Source organism: Amborella trichopoda, chromosome 1 (assembly GCF_054954075.1).
Source record: "Amborella trichopoda isolate Santa Cruz 75 chromosome 1, AtrichopodaSantaCruz75HAP2 v2.0, whole genome shotgun sequence".
In the NCBI taxonomy this organism is placed as follows: domain Eukaryota; kingdom Viridiplantae; phylum Streptophyta; class Magnoliopsida; order Amborellales; family Amborellaceae; genus Amborella; species Amborella trichopoda.
Window position 1 is genome coordinate 59,074,641 of NC_142336.1, and position 16,902 is coordinate 59,091,542.

Here is a 16,902-nt window from a genome sequence, read left to right on the forward strand (position 1 = left end):
AATAAAATGATCAAAATACCCTTGAAAGATTCAAGGGGTATTTTGGTCATTATATTTTTTCAAAAAATTATTTTTAATATTTAGTACACCCCAATGAGAAGATGGACGCATCAAATTTCATATTCATACAATTTTTATAAAAAAAAACTAAAAATAAAATACTTTTGAGATGTTGGATCTAAGATCAAACGGTGAATAGCTCTCTTGATCAAAATTGCACGGCTGAATGGTAAAAGAAGGATAGAACTTCTATGCTGTAGGGTAAGCATAGAAACCTTTCCCTTATTTAAAAATGATTGTATGCTATGAGATTATTTACTTTTAATACAAGAAGGTCACACTCATTTTTAACCATTAGATATAAAATCTAATAGATAACAATATCACATCATTTGAAAAATTTTATTTTGAATTTTGTACCTAAACAATAAAATAACATCAGCCAACCAATTTTAAATCTCAAAGTCGATGATGATTGTAACCTCTTTATTTCAAAACTTGCCCACATTTCCCCCTTGAAATTATATCTATTTACAATCATTCCAACTTATGATCACGTTAATTTTGACGAGCATTTTAAAACTAAATAAAAATGTGGGTAGAACGTTAAATAGTTCATTTCTCATAGGTACTTCAATAAATTTTACTATTTTCTATATTGAAATATCTACCTTTGATTTGGGAGTTGCCCAAGTCAAAGCAAGGGGCTTTGGCTCAAGGTCCTAGAGAGTCTGAGCCTATCCCCGCTCCATCCCCCAGCCCTCTCTCTCTCACTATTCCAAGAATTTTTTAACAAAAAATGGAATCCCATCACCTCTCCTTAACAAGCTTGATAATGATAGGGAAAAATGATATATAGACACTCTTACAACCAACTAGTTTGAAATTTAAAAGAAGAGTGATTGTGAAATCCTTTAAAAAAAGATAAATGGTTTTTTTGTAGACCATTTTTTATTTTTTTAAAGATGAAAATGCCTCCATATAGTATAAAGAAAAGTAAGAGTTCTTCACTTAGACAAAACAACTTTGTAGAGCACGTGTTTAGCTAGCAACACAATAAGGTTTTACAAATAAAAAATGAAGAGACGCAAAAAGAGAACATAGAGAGAGAGAGAGAGAGGTGTATGAAAACGTTGTTTGCATTTGATGAGAGAGAGATCGATGTTTGTTTAGATGCATAAAAACGTAATTGCATTTTCATAACTGGCAACAAATCAATGGGTAGTAGCAACATATCCCGGTCGCATGTAATCCCCCTACTCATTCAACAGAGACGAGAGTCATGAAAGAGAGGGAGAGAGAGAGGGGCATAACCCATTTGGCCTTTGACATCAATAAATTGGCATATTTACCCCCCAGAGAAAAAAGCAAAGGGGAGGAAGAGAGAGGATCTCTAAATAGCCTTCCTTCTTTGCTCAAGTGAGAAGAGAGCAAAACAAAGCAGAGAGAGAGAGATGCTATGAGAATCAAGATTTTAAAGGCGATTAGATGGGCTAATCACCTTTCAAATCTAGATTCTCATAGCCTCTCTTGCTGGGCCTTCTACTAGCTCCTCAAATCCAGCCTCTCTCTCTTGCTGGCCCTTCTAATAGCCCTTCAAATCTCTCTCTCTCTCTCTCTCTCGCACACACAACAGTTGCATTCATGAACACTGAACTGTTCGACCACAAGTGCCTAACATTCTAATTCCTTCGGGCCACCCACCCATCCTTTCAAGGGCCACCATGTTCTCCAAATTCCCTTCATTTGTTTCCTCAAATTTTCAGCCAATGTTCGTAATTGATAAAAATCTCTTTCAAATCACTATATACCTTATTTTCTTCAAATTTTCTATAAAACAGTTCAAAATTCACTATAAAAAAATTTAATATCTTTTCATCTTTTTGGAATACATGAACAAGAGATTCAAACCCATAAATATAATGGGAAAACAAATAATTTTAATGGTACTATTTCCTTATGCATAACTCAATTTTACAGTTCAATACTTGAGAAAGATGAAAATGGGGATGATTGACCTGAAAATTACCACACCTACAAGAAAAAAGAAACTAAGTTACCTCGGGAAAAAATGCCTGCAATTCATTTAATGCAAGGAGTTTGGTTGTATGGGGGTAAACTGCATCCGATGAAGCCAAAATCTCTTTCAACTCCACGGGTTCCACTGAGAAATAGCTTCCAATGGAAGAAATTGCTTTCTCAATAAAATCTGATCTTAATATTGGAAAGTCCTTCAATTGACAAAGAAATTCACCATGGTGCCTCTCCTGACAATCATAAGACAACACTTCCAATTCATGAAACATTATAAGAGGGAAAAAATTTATATAAGGTTGACACCTTAAAACGTAGAATTAAGGCGCACCTCTAAAATCCTTTGAAAAGGGTTGTTTTGATGTTGGAAAACATCTAATTGATCATCTTGACATCAAGATGTATAATATGGAGATATGTCGACATCAAGATGTACAGATATGGAGAAAAATACATATTTCGTCTTTAAAATGGTACAACTTGCAACACATTATCTAGACTGTCCATTTTCGAGAATTCCACGCCTTTATAGATCTGCTTGATTTGAACCATTTTTCTAGTTTAAAATTTTATAATTAAAGATAAAAATATATTCTCACACCATCCTATGAATTTTCGACACCAAAATTGCATCTCATGACAAAGTTTGGAGCTGCACCTTACTTTGATTGTTTAAGGTTGCAACTTTATGCAAACCACACCCTTTCAAGAATGAAAACCTCATTTTTGCAGGAATGATAAAGAGATGAAGGTTAGATTAAAACCTGCAATGGCATGAATATTAATGCAAGCCTTAATAGATTTGCTCATAAAAAAGGAAGAAACTGAATTAGCAGAGCATGACAATGGACGTGCCCATCAATAATGAAGAGCAAAAGTTATTGGAGTGAGAAACGTGCTCAGGACTCAAAATCCATAGGCCATATTCCATCATTGAAGTGAAGGTTAAACAACATATGACTAGGCTAGATGAGAAAATCAATGAAAATTGATGCACTCAACATAGGGGTAGTGTAAGTCAATTTCTATAAAAGAAACTTGATTGGATCACATAATTGCAGGCTTGATGGTTTCCTAACAATCCAAGAATGCAAGGCTAAATAATAGTTCCAAGTGCTAATCTTTGATATACAATCAAAACCCTAGGCCAATCAACAACAATTACACATATAGTCAAACACGCCCTATGTACCTTCCTAGTAAATGTAAATGTGGTCATAGAGTGTGGAAAGTTAATGGCAGTGGAGTTAGGGTTAAAACTAAAGATTGTGAAAGATGCCTGTCCACAGTTTGCGAAGCCGATTTGGGATCTATAGCGGGCAGTAGTCCAGCTTGGTTCCAAATATTTTTAGTTCTTAGTTAAGGTATATTTAATTCTCACATTTTTCTAAGTAGGTCTTTAGATTTGATTCGAATTATAGACCTTTCTTTAGATATAGGACTTACCCTGAAAGTTGAAAAGCTCTCATCTTCTTTCAATCTCCTTTAGTATCAGTCCAATGGCCTAAATTTAATATAGGCCGAACTGACGATCTACGTGTATGCACTCTATATTTTCATTTTATTTTTTTTCCTTTATAGATCCGATTGCGTTGAAAATTTGGGAGTACGTGTAAAGTTCAAGTCCATCAGATTTAGAAAAAAAATTAAAAATCAAATAGTATCTATACATGCTGGTCATCAAATTGGCCCAGATTCAAGGCATGGGGCTTATACTATACCATCCATCCGCAAAATAACATAATCTCTTATATGTATATGCTATCAGAACTGCAAATGGGCTTGAGATGGATTTTACACTGCCCCTCCAGAAGCTCAGGCTCAAGGTCCTAAATATTTGACACACCATGGGTACTTCGGCTGATTGTTGGTTTAGACTCGGCCATACTCAAATCTAACTACACCTTCGAGGCTTATATGATCATGGTAAAAAAATTTGGAACATCCAAAATATTACCACCGAGAAACCTGCCTGTCCTAATAAAGTATAATCCTTCAAAGAACTGGAAATATCTAAAATGACACGTATATGGCAATAAGCATGCTGATAGCCAAAAAGGATTCGAAGACAGACAATTCAACACACATAGATATGCATATGCATGTACAAGTCACAATGAAATACGGCCCGTTTTACACGCAAATAGAAAGGCTTTTAGAGTGAACAATATTTTCCTAAGCAGTTCCTATGATAGCCATTGATATAAAGATTCATGAGAGTTTGAAAAACCACATACATGTTAAGACATACTAATAGTATCGAAAAGGAATACTTACTGAACGATATTTTGGGGCCTTGACTGGTAGTTTTAGATACTCCATGTTCTTGATGTCATACTCCCACAAAAATGAAGTGTGATGGATCCATCGCCCTTTTGTTATAGATTGAGCATTGCCACCAAACTTACGATTACCAAATGCATAATCTAGCAGAATTATTAGCAGCAAAACAATGAAGTTAACAAAGAACAACAGAAGGATGGGGGGAAATCAGTAATCGACTCAACAAAACTGATACTAAACATGCAAATTGTTGATTTCAAAACAGGAATGAGAAGTTAGAGAGAAAATTTAAATACAGTCACTTTTCAACTATTTGACATTTTACCCTTTTTATAATATTTCAATTTCATGTACATTTTAGTGGGCGTTTTGAAATTCAATCAAAACATATAGGTAAAATGCTAAATAGTCGATGCGTATTTTGAAAATTTTCCCCAAAAATACAGGAGTTAGCATTGGAGCGATTTCTAATTATGGTGCAACTCATGGCTGGGTGTGAGTAGAGGTCACACATAGCCGGAAGAGGGTGCTGCCAAAATTCTGTCTTTCATACACTTTGGAAGCCAAAGCTTCCAGGGGTTAGCATGGATGGTGCAGCTTCCCCAAATCACGTCATGTTGATGTTGGAAGCCGCAGCTTCCAAATCGATGTTGCGCTTCCAAATCGATGTTGCACTTCCCACAAACAAACTCAAGAAGTGCAATAAATAACCTAGTGTCTTGTCAAACCAGAGCGTCAACCACATGAAGAGTTGAAATATATGTCCTATGGACTTGATCCTACTACCACATGTATTTCCTTCTAAGAACTTGACCCTGTATCTAGGTCAATTGAAAGGTGTGTATTGCCACAGCAATAACATTTTTCTTGCATTCAGCTAACCAATAAAAAAACATTAAAACTGCAATTGCCTGACATGTTATTCCATGATGCAACAAACAGTTCAAGAAACCTTCCAAAATTGATTTGTTTTAAGTATGTTAAAATATTCTACCACTGACTCTATCATACCTCCTCCTTTCTCGAGCTTGGTTCAAAGGTTTGCCAGTAGTGGACCAGAACAAAAAGGACTCAAAGATGCAGTGGTTGGCATTTGAAAGGTAAGGAATATAAGAATTTTTCGTGGGACATTGTTTCTTGGCCTCAGCAGAGACCCAACATGGCTGGCTCTGAGTAGCAAACCTAGAGGGCTCTTAAAATAGGTAAATGTTTGATAGAACCCAAGATCTCAACAATGGGAGACAGACTTGGGCCCACAAGGGAGTTCTAAAGCTTAACTATGCTGAAGCAGCCAAATGCTACTTATGCCTCGAGGGTTTTTTGCTGGTTTTATAGAGAAAATAGATGGAGTTACCTGGAACCATCATGCAAGAGTCATTGCCATTAAAAGTTCCATGAGAAATGAACAAGGCACTAAATACACTAGATATGTAAGCCTGGGGATTACTAACAGTGAATGTGATTTGTGCATAAACAATATAGCAACTGTTGTTTTTCTCTATCATGGAAATCACTGATAGACCTAGATGGTCAAATACAATGCTCAGTATGTTGGTTAATCTCAACAAAAAGAGAAAAAAAAAGGGCCCGGGGGGGGGGGGTGGGTGTGGGTTGTTCAGTCTATTGCATAAATTTTGTGTATCCAGCAATAACATTAGGCTGCAGGATTTCATGCCATCCTAGGTGCTTCAATTTTCAGTAACTTGCAATAACTTTATTTTCTTTTTATAAGTATAACTATGTGAAAATACAAATTAAAAACTCAAGCTCATATGATAAGGCTATGATTGTACAAGAAAATAAGTTTCAACTGAAAAAGGTCATGCTATAGCATTGACTGAGTAGAAATTGCAGAAAGTAAATGGCCAAACATTCCAAGTGAAATTTGCAACTGCAAAATTTAACACATTTTCATACGTTACAAAATCATGACGCATTGGAATATGAAGGATTATTTGTAGCATCAGTTGATGGTTCAAACACAGAGAAATGCTTCAATGACATAAGCCCAACCTGATTTTTCATTATTCACTAAGCCATTCGACATATGACGAAATAAAAGGAAAACCAAACAAGTTCTGCCTCAAGAATCAAACGATACAAAGACCTTTAATTTTCTCACAAACCACAATTAACATCCCAAATATGGATTTTAAAACGCATAGCAACCCCAGCTCAATCCAATGTGGTGGTGAAACTATGGTCTTCATGCTTGATAATTTGGCATAGGTTTCGATTTTCTTTTCTTCTTTCCAACTTAATTAGACATGGTTTGCAACAGGAAATATCAGAACTTTATATCAATAAATACCATTTTCACGGAGCTGAAAATCAGGAATCCCTTGAAACACAGTGGAGTATAGTTGACCAGTCCATGACATGATAGGATGAGGATATGGTTGTAAGCCTGGTATTGCATCCTTGTCGCATATAAAAGTCACAAAAACTGTTCCTTTATCAACAATTACAGTTCCCCCCCCTGAAAACCTCCTTATTACATGTATGCGATCACGTATCACTGGTTCAATTTCAATAAGCTGTGATGGCTTCCTGGTGTAACAAGCATTCATAAGTCTACCAAATTTCTGAGTTTTCTCTGTTTATTTAAAAAACTTGGATTTTTCCCCCTAAACAAATGAATAGCTATACCCATATAACAAATTTCTGGGTTTCCCTATTTAATAAAAACAGATTGGGCTTTTGCCTACCTCTAAATCGTTATACCAATACCCCCATGTTTAAATAAGTTACAAAATTTCATACAATATGTACAAAAAATCTTAGCAAAAATGGGATTTCACAGGTATCGATCTCAACCATCAGATATTATCAGCAATAAAAGCTAGCATGATACCATGATCACAATCTATAGGCAAAAACAAGGTCTAAGAAGGGTGAGGACCTTAAACTTTCTCTTAACCTGTCCCAAGCCCAAATAGAGGACGTGGGTTGTGTTAGGTAGGCAGCCAACATAAAACTTTGCCAAAATTTTCTATGAATCTTGAATCTACATTATCTGTTATGCTAGGGCATCCCTCGTAAGCGACACATTGTACTGAAACAGTGAGAAATGAACAAGGGTTCGTTAGGGCGTTCCCCAGAATCAGCGTGCCACAGTGCTGCTTGGCAAGGGTTCTCGCAGCATTTTGAACGAGTGAGAGTAAAAAGCTAGTCCAAGAGAATATGATTCGTCTAGCCACATGAAATATAGGAACGCTTACAGGATAGAATAGGGAGTTAGTAGATACAATGAGAGGAATGAGAGTAAACATAACTTGTGTACGGCAAACTAAATGAAAAGGGAAAAAAAATAAGAAATAGACCGGTGTAAACTTTAATAAGTAGGAAATGATAATAATAGAAATGGTGTAAGAAAAATAGTAGAGAAATATTTAAAAAATAAAGTATTTAAAGTCAAGAGAGTAGGTGATAAGCTCTTATTAATTAAATTTGTATTAGGAGAAGAGATCATTAACAGAATTAGGGCTTGTGCACCACAAGTAAGACTAGAGGATAGAGTTGAGCGACAATTCTGGGAGGACGGGGATGGACAAGTCCAAGACATACTAATTGGAGAGAGGACCTTTTTAGGAGGGGTTTTAAATGGTCATGTAGGGAAGGATCGTAGAGGATATGAAGGTGTATATGGGGGATATGGGTTCAATGAAAGAAATGAGATGGGTGAGGCTATTCTAGATTTTTCTATGGCTCGACCTAGCAATTACAATCACTTACTTTAAAAAGCGAGATAAACATTTAATAACCTATAAAAGTGGATCATATAAAAGACAAATAGATTTCTTCCTAGTTAAGAAGGTAGATCAACCATCATGTAAAGACCGTAAGGTATCCCAATAAAAAATTTGACTACGCAACATAGGCTCGTGGTTATGTATGTTTGCATAAAGAGATGGAAAAGACGGGGTGAAATTAATGGATCTCCAAGAACTAAAATAAAGTTATTTAAGGATAAATTAATTAAAGAATGAAAATACTCTGAACATGAAGTCAATGCTATGTGGAACGAGATGGTTAACTGTATTAAGAAAGTGGTAAAGAAGTTTTAAGAGAAATTAGAAGGAAAATAAATTTCAATAAGGAAACTTGGTGGTAGAGTGATAAGGTTAAGAAAGGTCATTAGCGAAAACATATCATATTATAAATGTAATAGAAATAATCAAAACTTGGAAGAATATAAAAATGCTAAGAGAAAAGCTAAATAAATAGTAAATAAGGTTAAACTTAAAGCATATCATAATCTATACGGTAAAGTGGGAACGAGAAAAGGTGAAGAAGATATCTTCAAATTAGTAAAAATGAGAGAGAAAAAAATATAGGGATCTAGACCATATTAAATGCATTAAAAGTGAGGATCAAAGAGCCTTGGCGAAGAATGAATGGGTCAACAAAAAGTGAAGATTTTATTTTCAAAAATTAGTAAATGACTAACCCAATGGGAACACATGGTAAAAATAACCATTGGCATAAATGAGGGCGGAGGTCACAAATACATTTGTAGGATTAGGATATTAGAAATGAAAGAAGGTTGAAAAGGATGAAGATACGAAAGGCTTTAAGATCACATTGCATCCCAATAAGGTTTGGAAGTGCATGGCAGTGATTGGCATGGACTGGCAGACTAAGATGTTCAATAAGATGTTAAGAACAAAAAAAATTCCAGACAAATGGAGGAAAAGTATTGTGGCCCCTACTTACAAGAACAAATGAGACATACAAAGTTATGCGAACTATCAAGGGATCAAGCTTATGTGCCACACTATAAAGCTATAAGGGAGAGTGATTGAGTAATGACTAAGGTATAAAATGAGTATATCAAAAAATCAATTCGGTTTTATGCTAAGGAGGTCAACAGCTGAAGCTATTTTCCTACTTAGGCAACTAATTGAGAAGTTTAGGGCGACGGGAAAAAATCCCACATGGTCTTCATTGATCTAGAGAAAGCTTATGATAGAGTACCTAGATATTTAATTTAATGGGTGTTGGGAAAAAAAGAGTCTCTAAATACTATAGCGACTTAGTAAGAGATATATATGAGGGAGCGTTGACTAGTGTGCAAGCAACTAGTGGGAAGACGGATGAAGTGATAATAAGTTTACATCAAGGGTCAATGTTGAACCCATACCTCAGTCTTAATTATGAACGACTTAACTAGGCACTTACAAGATAAGGTATTGGGGTGCATGTTGTTCGCGGACGATATAGTTTTGATTAAAAAGGCCCGAAGCAGCATCAACATAAAGTTAGAACTTTAGAAAGATGCTTTACAATGTAAAGGTTTTAAAATTCGTTGGACTAAGACAAAGTACATAGACTGCAAGTTTAGTTGAGATTGACGACCAAGAAATACCAAAAAGCTAGAATTTTTGATATATTGGGTCGATAATAAAAAAAATAGAGAGATTGAGGAAGATGTTACACATAAAATTAGAGTTGGGTGGGTGGGCAAAGTGAAGATATGCACCTGAAGTTTTATGTAATTATCGCATTCCAATGAAGCTAAACGGGATGTTCTACAAGACAACCGTAAAATCAGCTTTGCTTTATGGGGCGGAATGTTGAGCTATCAAGAAACAATATATCCATAAGATAAGTGTAGCTGAGATGAAGATGTTGAAAAGGATGAGTGGCAAAACAAGACGGGATAGAATTTGAAATGAATACATATGGAAAGACTTAGGTATTCCAACAAGCGATAAGATGAGAGAAAATAAACTTAGGTGGGCTGACCATGTGCAGCGCTGACCCTGTACAACACCTGTTAAGAGGTGCGGGTGGGTCAAGTGGAGGCTAAAAAACGCAAGGGCTAGCCCCAAAAGCACATGGTTAGAAGTAGTGAGAAAAGATATAGGGACTTATAGCCTAACTGAGAATATGACCCTTGATAAAGCAAAATGGCAAATCAAGATTCGTGTAGCCGACCCCAAATAGTTGGGAAAAGGATTTTATGATGATGATGAATCTATAGGCAAAAACAAGAAATGAGGTATTGGTTTTAGAGAAAGAGAAGGAGAGAGAGAGAGAGTTACCCTGATATGCCCATCACGATGGTGGGTGTGTTTGTGCCATCATTGATGATGCACCAATTGTCTGAAGATGTACGAAGAAGCCTTTCCTCCAGTTGGAGTTGCTCCAAAATGGGTTTTCCCCTGAGCTTCAAAAGATTCATTAATGGCAGACCAGCTTCTCTGAGTCGAGAAACCGCCATTCTTCGAAATGGTTTCTTCACAAAGCCACTTTCAATCTGGTTTCTTATGGGCTTGGACAAAAAACATCAAGAAAGAAATTGGGAATCAATAAAAACTAAAAAACAAAGTAGTTTTGAAAGAACATATAAGCTTTATAACAGTCTAAGTAATTACATAGTATGGAATTTAGTAAAACAAATTTATTTAGAACCCTAAACCCCATTGAGAAAAGACCTATTATTTTTGGAGTTCTCGTCATTAACTTCTCTCTTTAAGCCCGGGGTTCCATTTCAGTTCTTTAGGGGTCTGCAGCTTTTTATAGCTGCGTTCATTTGTGTTTGGCTTCAACCTGCAAAATTTTGCAGAACAATAAATTGAAATAAACAAAAAAGAAAATTTTGAAATGTATAATCAGATATCAATTAAAATGGACTATATCAAGACCCAACAAGGAAATGAAGAAACGAAAATTAAGAAATACAAAAATGGATCGAGAAGCCCTAAAAATTGAGCTTGGGGTGAATCGGTAGGGGATGGGAATCTCGAAATAAATTAGAAAGCAGGATACCTTCAGAGCTTTCTGGTGTTTTTGTTGTCGAGATTTTGAAGCTTTCTGGTGCTTCTGCAGCAGTAATTCCAAAAATATTCTCTCTAGAAACCTTTGATCTAAAAGATTTCAGGGGCCGTGTCATTATTCTGAAAAAGGGTGTGGTTTGTATAAGACCAAGGCCCTAAACAATCAAAGAATGCATACCTCTAAATAGTGCTGAAAGATGATTGTCAGCAGCAAAAATCTTTATGATGGCCATGAAATTTATTTTCATATCTAATTACAAAATTTAAAGCTTCAGAAATAGCGTAGATCAAGAATATCTATAAATACTTAAAAATATTGAAAATTGACAGCCCGTATAATACATTACAAGATGCACTATTTCCCATACTTGAAATATATTTTTGTCATGTCTATGTGTCTAGAGGTCGAGATGATCGATTTGATGGTTTTTCGACTTCAAAACATCCTGTTCTGGTGAATCTTTTAGGTGCGCCTTAATTTGATTGTTTAGGGCCTCAACCTTATATAAACTTTTGCCCTTGAACAAACGGTGAAAAAATTTGGATATGAATATAATAACGTGAAAATTTGGGGATTCAAAAGGGTGAGTTTTGTATCAGGTAACCACCATATATGCTATATACAAGTAAGGCATACATCTAAATTTAACTAAAGGTGAAGTTTCAGTGTTGAAAACCTAGCTATAACTTGATAATTCATGTTCAACCCAATTTATGAAATTTAAAATTTAAAAATAGCACAGAATCAAACAAATATATAAACACTTGAAAATAGAGGTCCATATAACTGATACAGTATGCATTATTTTTAAGACTTCAAATTACTTTCTTCTTTATATCCACATATCACGAGGTGGAGATATGTATTGGAAGGCAATCTAACTTCGAAACACACTTTTCTATTGATTTTTTAGATGCATCTTACTTCGGTCGTATAGGGTTGCAACCTTATATGAACTTAAAAAATTACGTTTGAAAACCCTTTAATTAACCGTTATTATTGAGGTTCCATATAAGTTAAAATTATTACCCTCACCCATTTTGAAAATGTTCATTTTTTTTCCCCAAATTGCCCCAACCTCGGATTTCCAAAATCCAAAGTTGGCACTAACAAATTTTGGGGTTTCAACCCCGAAATTGTTATTGGAATGCAAGTAACAACAATAATGAATTCGAGGGTTTTTTTTTTGAGAGAAATTAACATTGCATTCAAGGTTTGAAACCCCAAAGTTGTTATTGGGTTTTGCACCAACAAATTTCGGAGTTGCGGACCCCGGATTTATTACGATTGACAACAACAAAAGTTTCGGGGTTGGAAATCCCAAAGTAGTTACCCGAAAGTTGTAAATATTTTGCTGTCTTTTAAAGGAATGAATTGGTTATGGTAGAGTTTGGATTTTCTAAGTCCGAAGTATGGGTACTTTGGTTTTTTTCAAAAAAAGCCAAAGACAATGGGTATGATCGTAACAACATTAATAAAAGAAGGATTTTTTTTTTTTTTTTTAAGCTGTTAACTGTAATAAAGGAGGAAATTTAATAATTGTTAATCAAAGGGATACAAATGTAATTTTCTGTATAAATTTTTTCCTTTCTTGAACAACATAATCTTAGGAGGATGTGCTTGTAAATTTTATTTTGAAAATTTTGCAAAAATTAGGGTATTTGCATGTAATAACATGAAAATTTGGAGATTTTTTAAATAACATAAGTTTAGGATGATATGCTCGTAAATTTCTCGTACCCAAGGGTTGATGCAATAGTATAGCGTTTGATATTTCACTGCAGTGTCCTGGGGAATCACCCCTACTGCTGACTTTCCTAGATTTTGGGATGCATGTGAAAATTGGTAGGCTGAAAGCCGGAAACCGTATTTGATAAATTGTGATGCTGGTAATTTCACCTGTTTGATGATGGGAAAGCTGGAAACTGTTTGTAATATTGTTCATTATGTATTTCATTGATATGATGTGCGAAATGCAGTTTTTTAAAAACATTATGTAATTAAATAACGTTCCTTCCATTCATTCTAATACCAAACATGTAAAGAAATTCAAGGAATGCCAATATTTACAAAAATATTGAACAAAATTGATTGTCTTAATATCAAAATTTCACTCAACGCACAGGCAGCTTTCAAGAGCAAACATATGCCATATATTTAAAAAATAAATATTTAAAAGTTTCAAAGCTAACCATTCCATTTTGCCACCACACTAGTATATTACAGAAGATAAGTTTGTCTCCTTTGAAATAGTAACACAAAAGCAATCACTTAAACAGAGAGATAATGAGAGAGAGAGAAAGAGGGAGAGATGACAATTCATCCACTATAGTTCAACCCTTCAATATAATCATCGCGCCACTAAAAGACTAACAAAGTTCTGACTCATCAACAAGTAAACCAACACTTCAAGTAAATAGGAATTTTTTACCATGGCTTTGTCATCTTCTACTTCTACAGGTCTTCCTAATCCTCAAGCCATACCTGTTAAACTCAATGCCTCTGACTATTATACTTAAAATGATTTTGTTCTAACTTATACCACGTGTAGGTGAGAGTCCTAAATCATGGCATCAATATTCTGAAATATTCAGATCAAACTACTAAACAGGGAGGTATGGTTGAACAAAGCTTCAAGATTATACCCATATAATCACATGAAACAGTTTCTTATGATCTGATAGAAAGAAAAATTACCTTGTGAACTTATAGCAAACATACAACCCATGAAAGAAAAAGCTCGACAGAAATGTTTTGCTTTAACCCAGACCAATATCTTGACCATGAGCAGATCAGCAGCAATTCTCACTAGTAGAATAAGTCATTGTTGGGAGTGTATCCAATCCTAACAAGGAATATAAAAAATATGTTTTTTACAGGACTCATGACTCACCTGAACTATCAGGAACAGAAATTATAAGTGGGCAAACCACAAACAACACAGAGATGCATTTATTAGATTGTTGTGGAGGAGATATTTTCGTTTTAGAAGCTCTCGCCTCTATTTTGGCAACACTGTTGGACACAGACCAGGCAGAATGCATTTGAACATGTACAACACCTTGAGGTTTCTGTTCTGCTCAGCTTTTAAGTGATGTAAAAATACTGTTTGGTTTATTGCAATGAAGTGAAGAAACAAGCCACCAATATTTCACGAAGTGTGTCATATGCAGCACATTGTCGGAAAATGAACTTTGTCCAAAATGTCACCAATACTTATATGGCAACTTTATGACAGTCCAATGAATGAGATTCTGAAAGAAATTCAATTATATGGTGTTTTATGAACATATGAAACGTTCAGCACATTCAGCACAGCTTTGCCATTTTCCATAAGTGTTAAAAAGTATCATGAGCAACAGATACATTAACCCAAAGCACAAGTGGAATGTCAGCATCAGCTGGAAAGTAACTTGTATAAATACACCTTGCTCCTCAGAGCCATAGCCTCATTCATGATACTTGAACTTTTATAATGTAGAGTGAAAATTTGATCACAACAGAAGCTCGACTTGGAATGGCGGCATCTTGGTTTTGGAATGAGATGCAAAGGGGTTGTATCTAGTCCTTGTAATAGGACAAGTAGTGTCAAATACATATGAAAGAAAACACATAACTAGTAAAATAAAATCTACAAAATAATAATAAAAAAAAAACAATGTACCTGAGAACTGGTCTAGCGAGATGTTCCTCACAAAGTAAACGAAAGCCAACAAAAAATTATAGCTGTTAAACTCAATGCCTCTGACTATTTTCTGACTATTTTACTTAAAATGATTTTGTTCTAACTTATATAAGATGACAAAGCCATTGTAAAAGACTAACAAAGTTCAGACTCCTCAACAAGTGAACCAACACTTGAAATAAATAGGAGTTTCAGAACTATGCATTAAAAAAGGTCAGGTTATATGTTTTCAGCTTTTGGCTCGTACTCACATTTGCATCAAATTCTATTCCAAGACTAAAGTAATCCAATTAACCACCAAATAATTAGTAAAAATATATAGAATTTCACTCGCACATATACAATCAACCATGAATCCAGATTTACAAGCACAGAAAAATCAGGAAATAATCAGGGAACTGAGTAAAAATAATCAGAGAACTTGATGTCAAGACTCAAAACACTCAACCATGAATCTAGATTTACAACACAGAAAATTCACGAAATAAAGCATTTGCAGTTTCTTAAAACTCGATTTACAACAGAAAAAACTATTAAACCAATTTAATATTACATTCAACCGAGGAAATTACAGAAAAATTAGTAAAATCAGTAGGTTTAACCCTAGAAATGTTTTTTACAGGGTTTCCTCCGAAAAAACGCTGAGAACAATGTTGTATGAGAAATCCGAAATTAGCAAAAAAAAAAAAAGAGAGAAAAAAATGTAAAATCAACAAAGAACTCACGGATTAGTGTCGCGAGGCTCCGAACAGTGCTTGGCGGGAATAAACTTTGGCAGATGAGCTGCTGTTTTGCTGGGAGAGAAACTCGCCCCAGGCCCGGGAGTTGGTCTTGGCGGAGACCCACAGGGGCTTGGAAAATTTGATAAGAACCTGAAAAATCCCGAAGAATGTTAAAAAAGAAAGAGATTTTTAGGAATATTTGATTTGCGAGGTTAACTCTGCATTTAAAATATACAAATTGATCCAAAAATTACGCACCCAATAAAAGGCTAAAAATAACCTCTTAAAAAATTATGAAAGGGATCATATTTCTGTTAACATTGACGGCGTACTTTTTCTTTTTTCCTTTTTTTTTATTTCATTCAACTATGTCTTAAAAAATAAAATATCCAAATTGCCCTTGCAGAATGAAAAACGATGAGGCACATTTTAATAATTTTAACCCTAATAGGCCTTAACCTGAATAATCAAAATATTTTTATGTATTACAATAAGGAACACATTGTTGAATGTTAATAATTAATGACTAATGCAAAACAGCAATAGGCATTTTTGTCATGTGATATATGCAAAGCATTTAAACACAATAATAAAAAGAAATACCCTCAGTTGTTATGCATTATTAATATTGAACAATGTGTTCCTCATTTGTAGTACGGAACAATTACATGTATTTTTATCATTCAGTTGGGCCGTCACAAGGGTCAAATTATAGAAATACTATAATTTTTTTGTCTTCCAAGTACCAAAAAGGGGCAATTTGTTTTTTTTTTTTTTTGAGGTATCTTGTTGAAATTAAAATAAAAAGTATACCCTCCAATGTTAGTAGAGATAAATTGACTATTTGGTGTATTTGGAAACGGTTTCATCACTGTCAGTGATAATTTTCTAAAAAAAATAAACATCTCATAACACATGGGTTTTCAACATATTTCAGCTTTTGGGGCTAGATCTATTTGATTTAGAATCGAACGAGCCAATCTGGGGTTTTTATGAAGGATACAAATAGTTTCAAAATAAATTTGATCTCATGAAGTTTGGGCTGAAGGAATGAAAAGAAATTGAGACAAAAAAATGTCAGGTTCAAGAACACAGGGTTCTTCAACAAAATCGAGCTTCCCGGGTCATATCTATCAATTTTTTTTGTTGTAAACGTGTAGAGGTTAAGGCTTTTGTAAATGATACCGTCAACTTCAAAATATCTCTAACTTCAAGGAATTTGGTTGAGGAAATAAATTGAGATCGAGAAACATGCGGGTCGGTTTCATGAAGTGGTGCAATTTCTAGTGTACCAATTGCATGGTTTGATGCATCTAGTACTCACCATTATAAAAACCAGTTTTCCATCCATTTTTTTTTAAGGGTAGTTGGCATAAAAATACGTTATTTAATTAA

At 34.7% G+C, this 16,902-nt stretch overlaps 1 protein-coding gene across 8 annotated transcripts; it reads right to left on the reverse strand.

Moving 5' to 3' along the window:
• Positions 1 to 1,826: 1,826 nt before the first annotated feature.
• LOC18440632 (Biotin/lipoate A/B protein ligase family) lies at positions 1,827 to 15,848 on the reverse strand. Of its 8 annotated transcripts, none has more exons than XR_002282075.2 (8): positions 15,511 to 15,760; positions 11,092 to 11,219; positions 10,758 to 10,872; positions 10,365 to 10,594; positions 6,629 to 6,867; positions 4,312 to 4,460; positions 2,693 to 2,798; positions 1,827 to 2,267 (listed from the first exon to the last, which is right to left on the reverse strand). XR_002282075.2 is itself a non-coding variant. In XM_020671383.2 (8 exons), the coding sequence occupies exons 5-8, from the start codon at positions 10,541 to 10,543 to the stop codon at positions 2,052 to 2,054; spliced, it is 783 nt and encodes a 260-aa protein (XP_020527042.2). In that variant the 5' UTR covers positions 10,544 to 10,594; positions 10,758 to 10,872; positions 11,092 to 11,219; positions 15,511 to 15,657; positions 15,766 to 15,848; the 3' UTR covers positions 1,827 to 2,051. The 8 variants fall into 8 exon arrangements, 6 of the variants coding, with proteins under 6 accessions (XP_020527042.2, XP_020527047.2, XP_020527041.2 ...); XM_020671383.2 differs by lacking the exon at positions 2,693 to 2,798 and adding an exon at positions 15,766 to 15,848 and having other exon boundaries at positions 15,511 to 15,657; XM_020671388.2 differs by lacking the exon at positions 2,693 to 2,798 and adding an exon at positions 11,278 to 11,349 and having other exon boundaries at positions 11,092 to 11,189; positions 15,511 to 15,629.
• Positions 15,849 to 16,902: the final 1,054 nt, after the last annotated feature.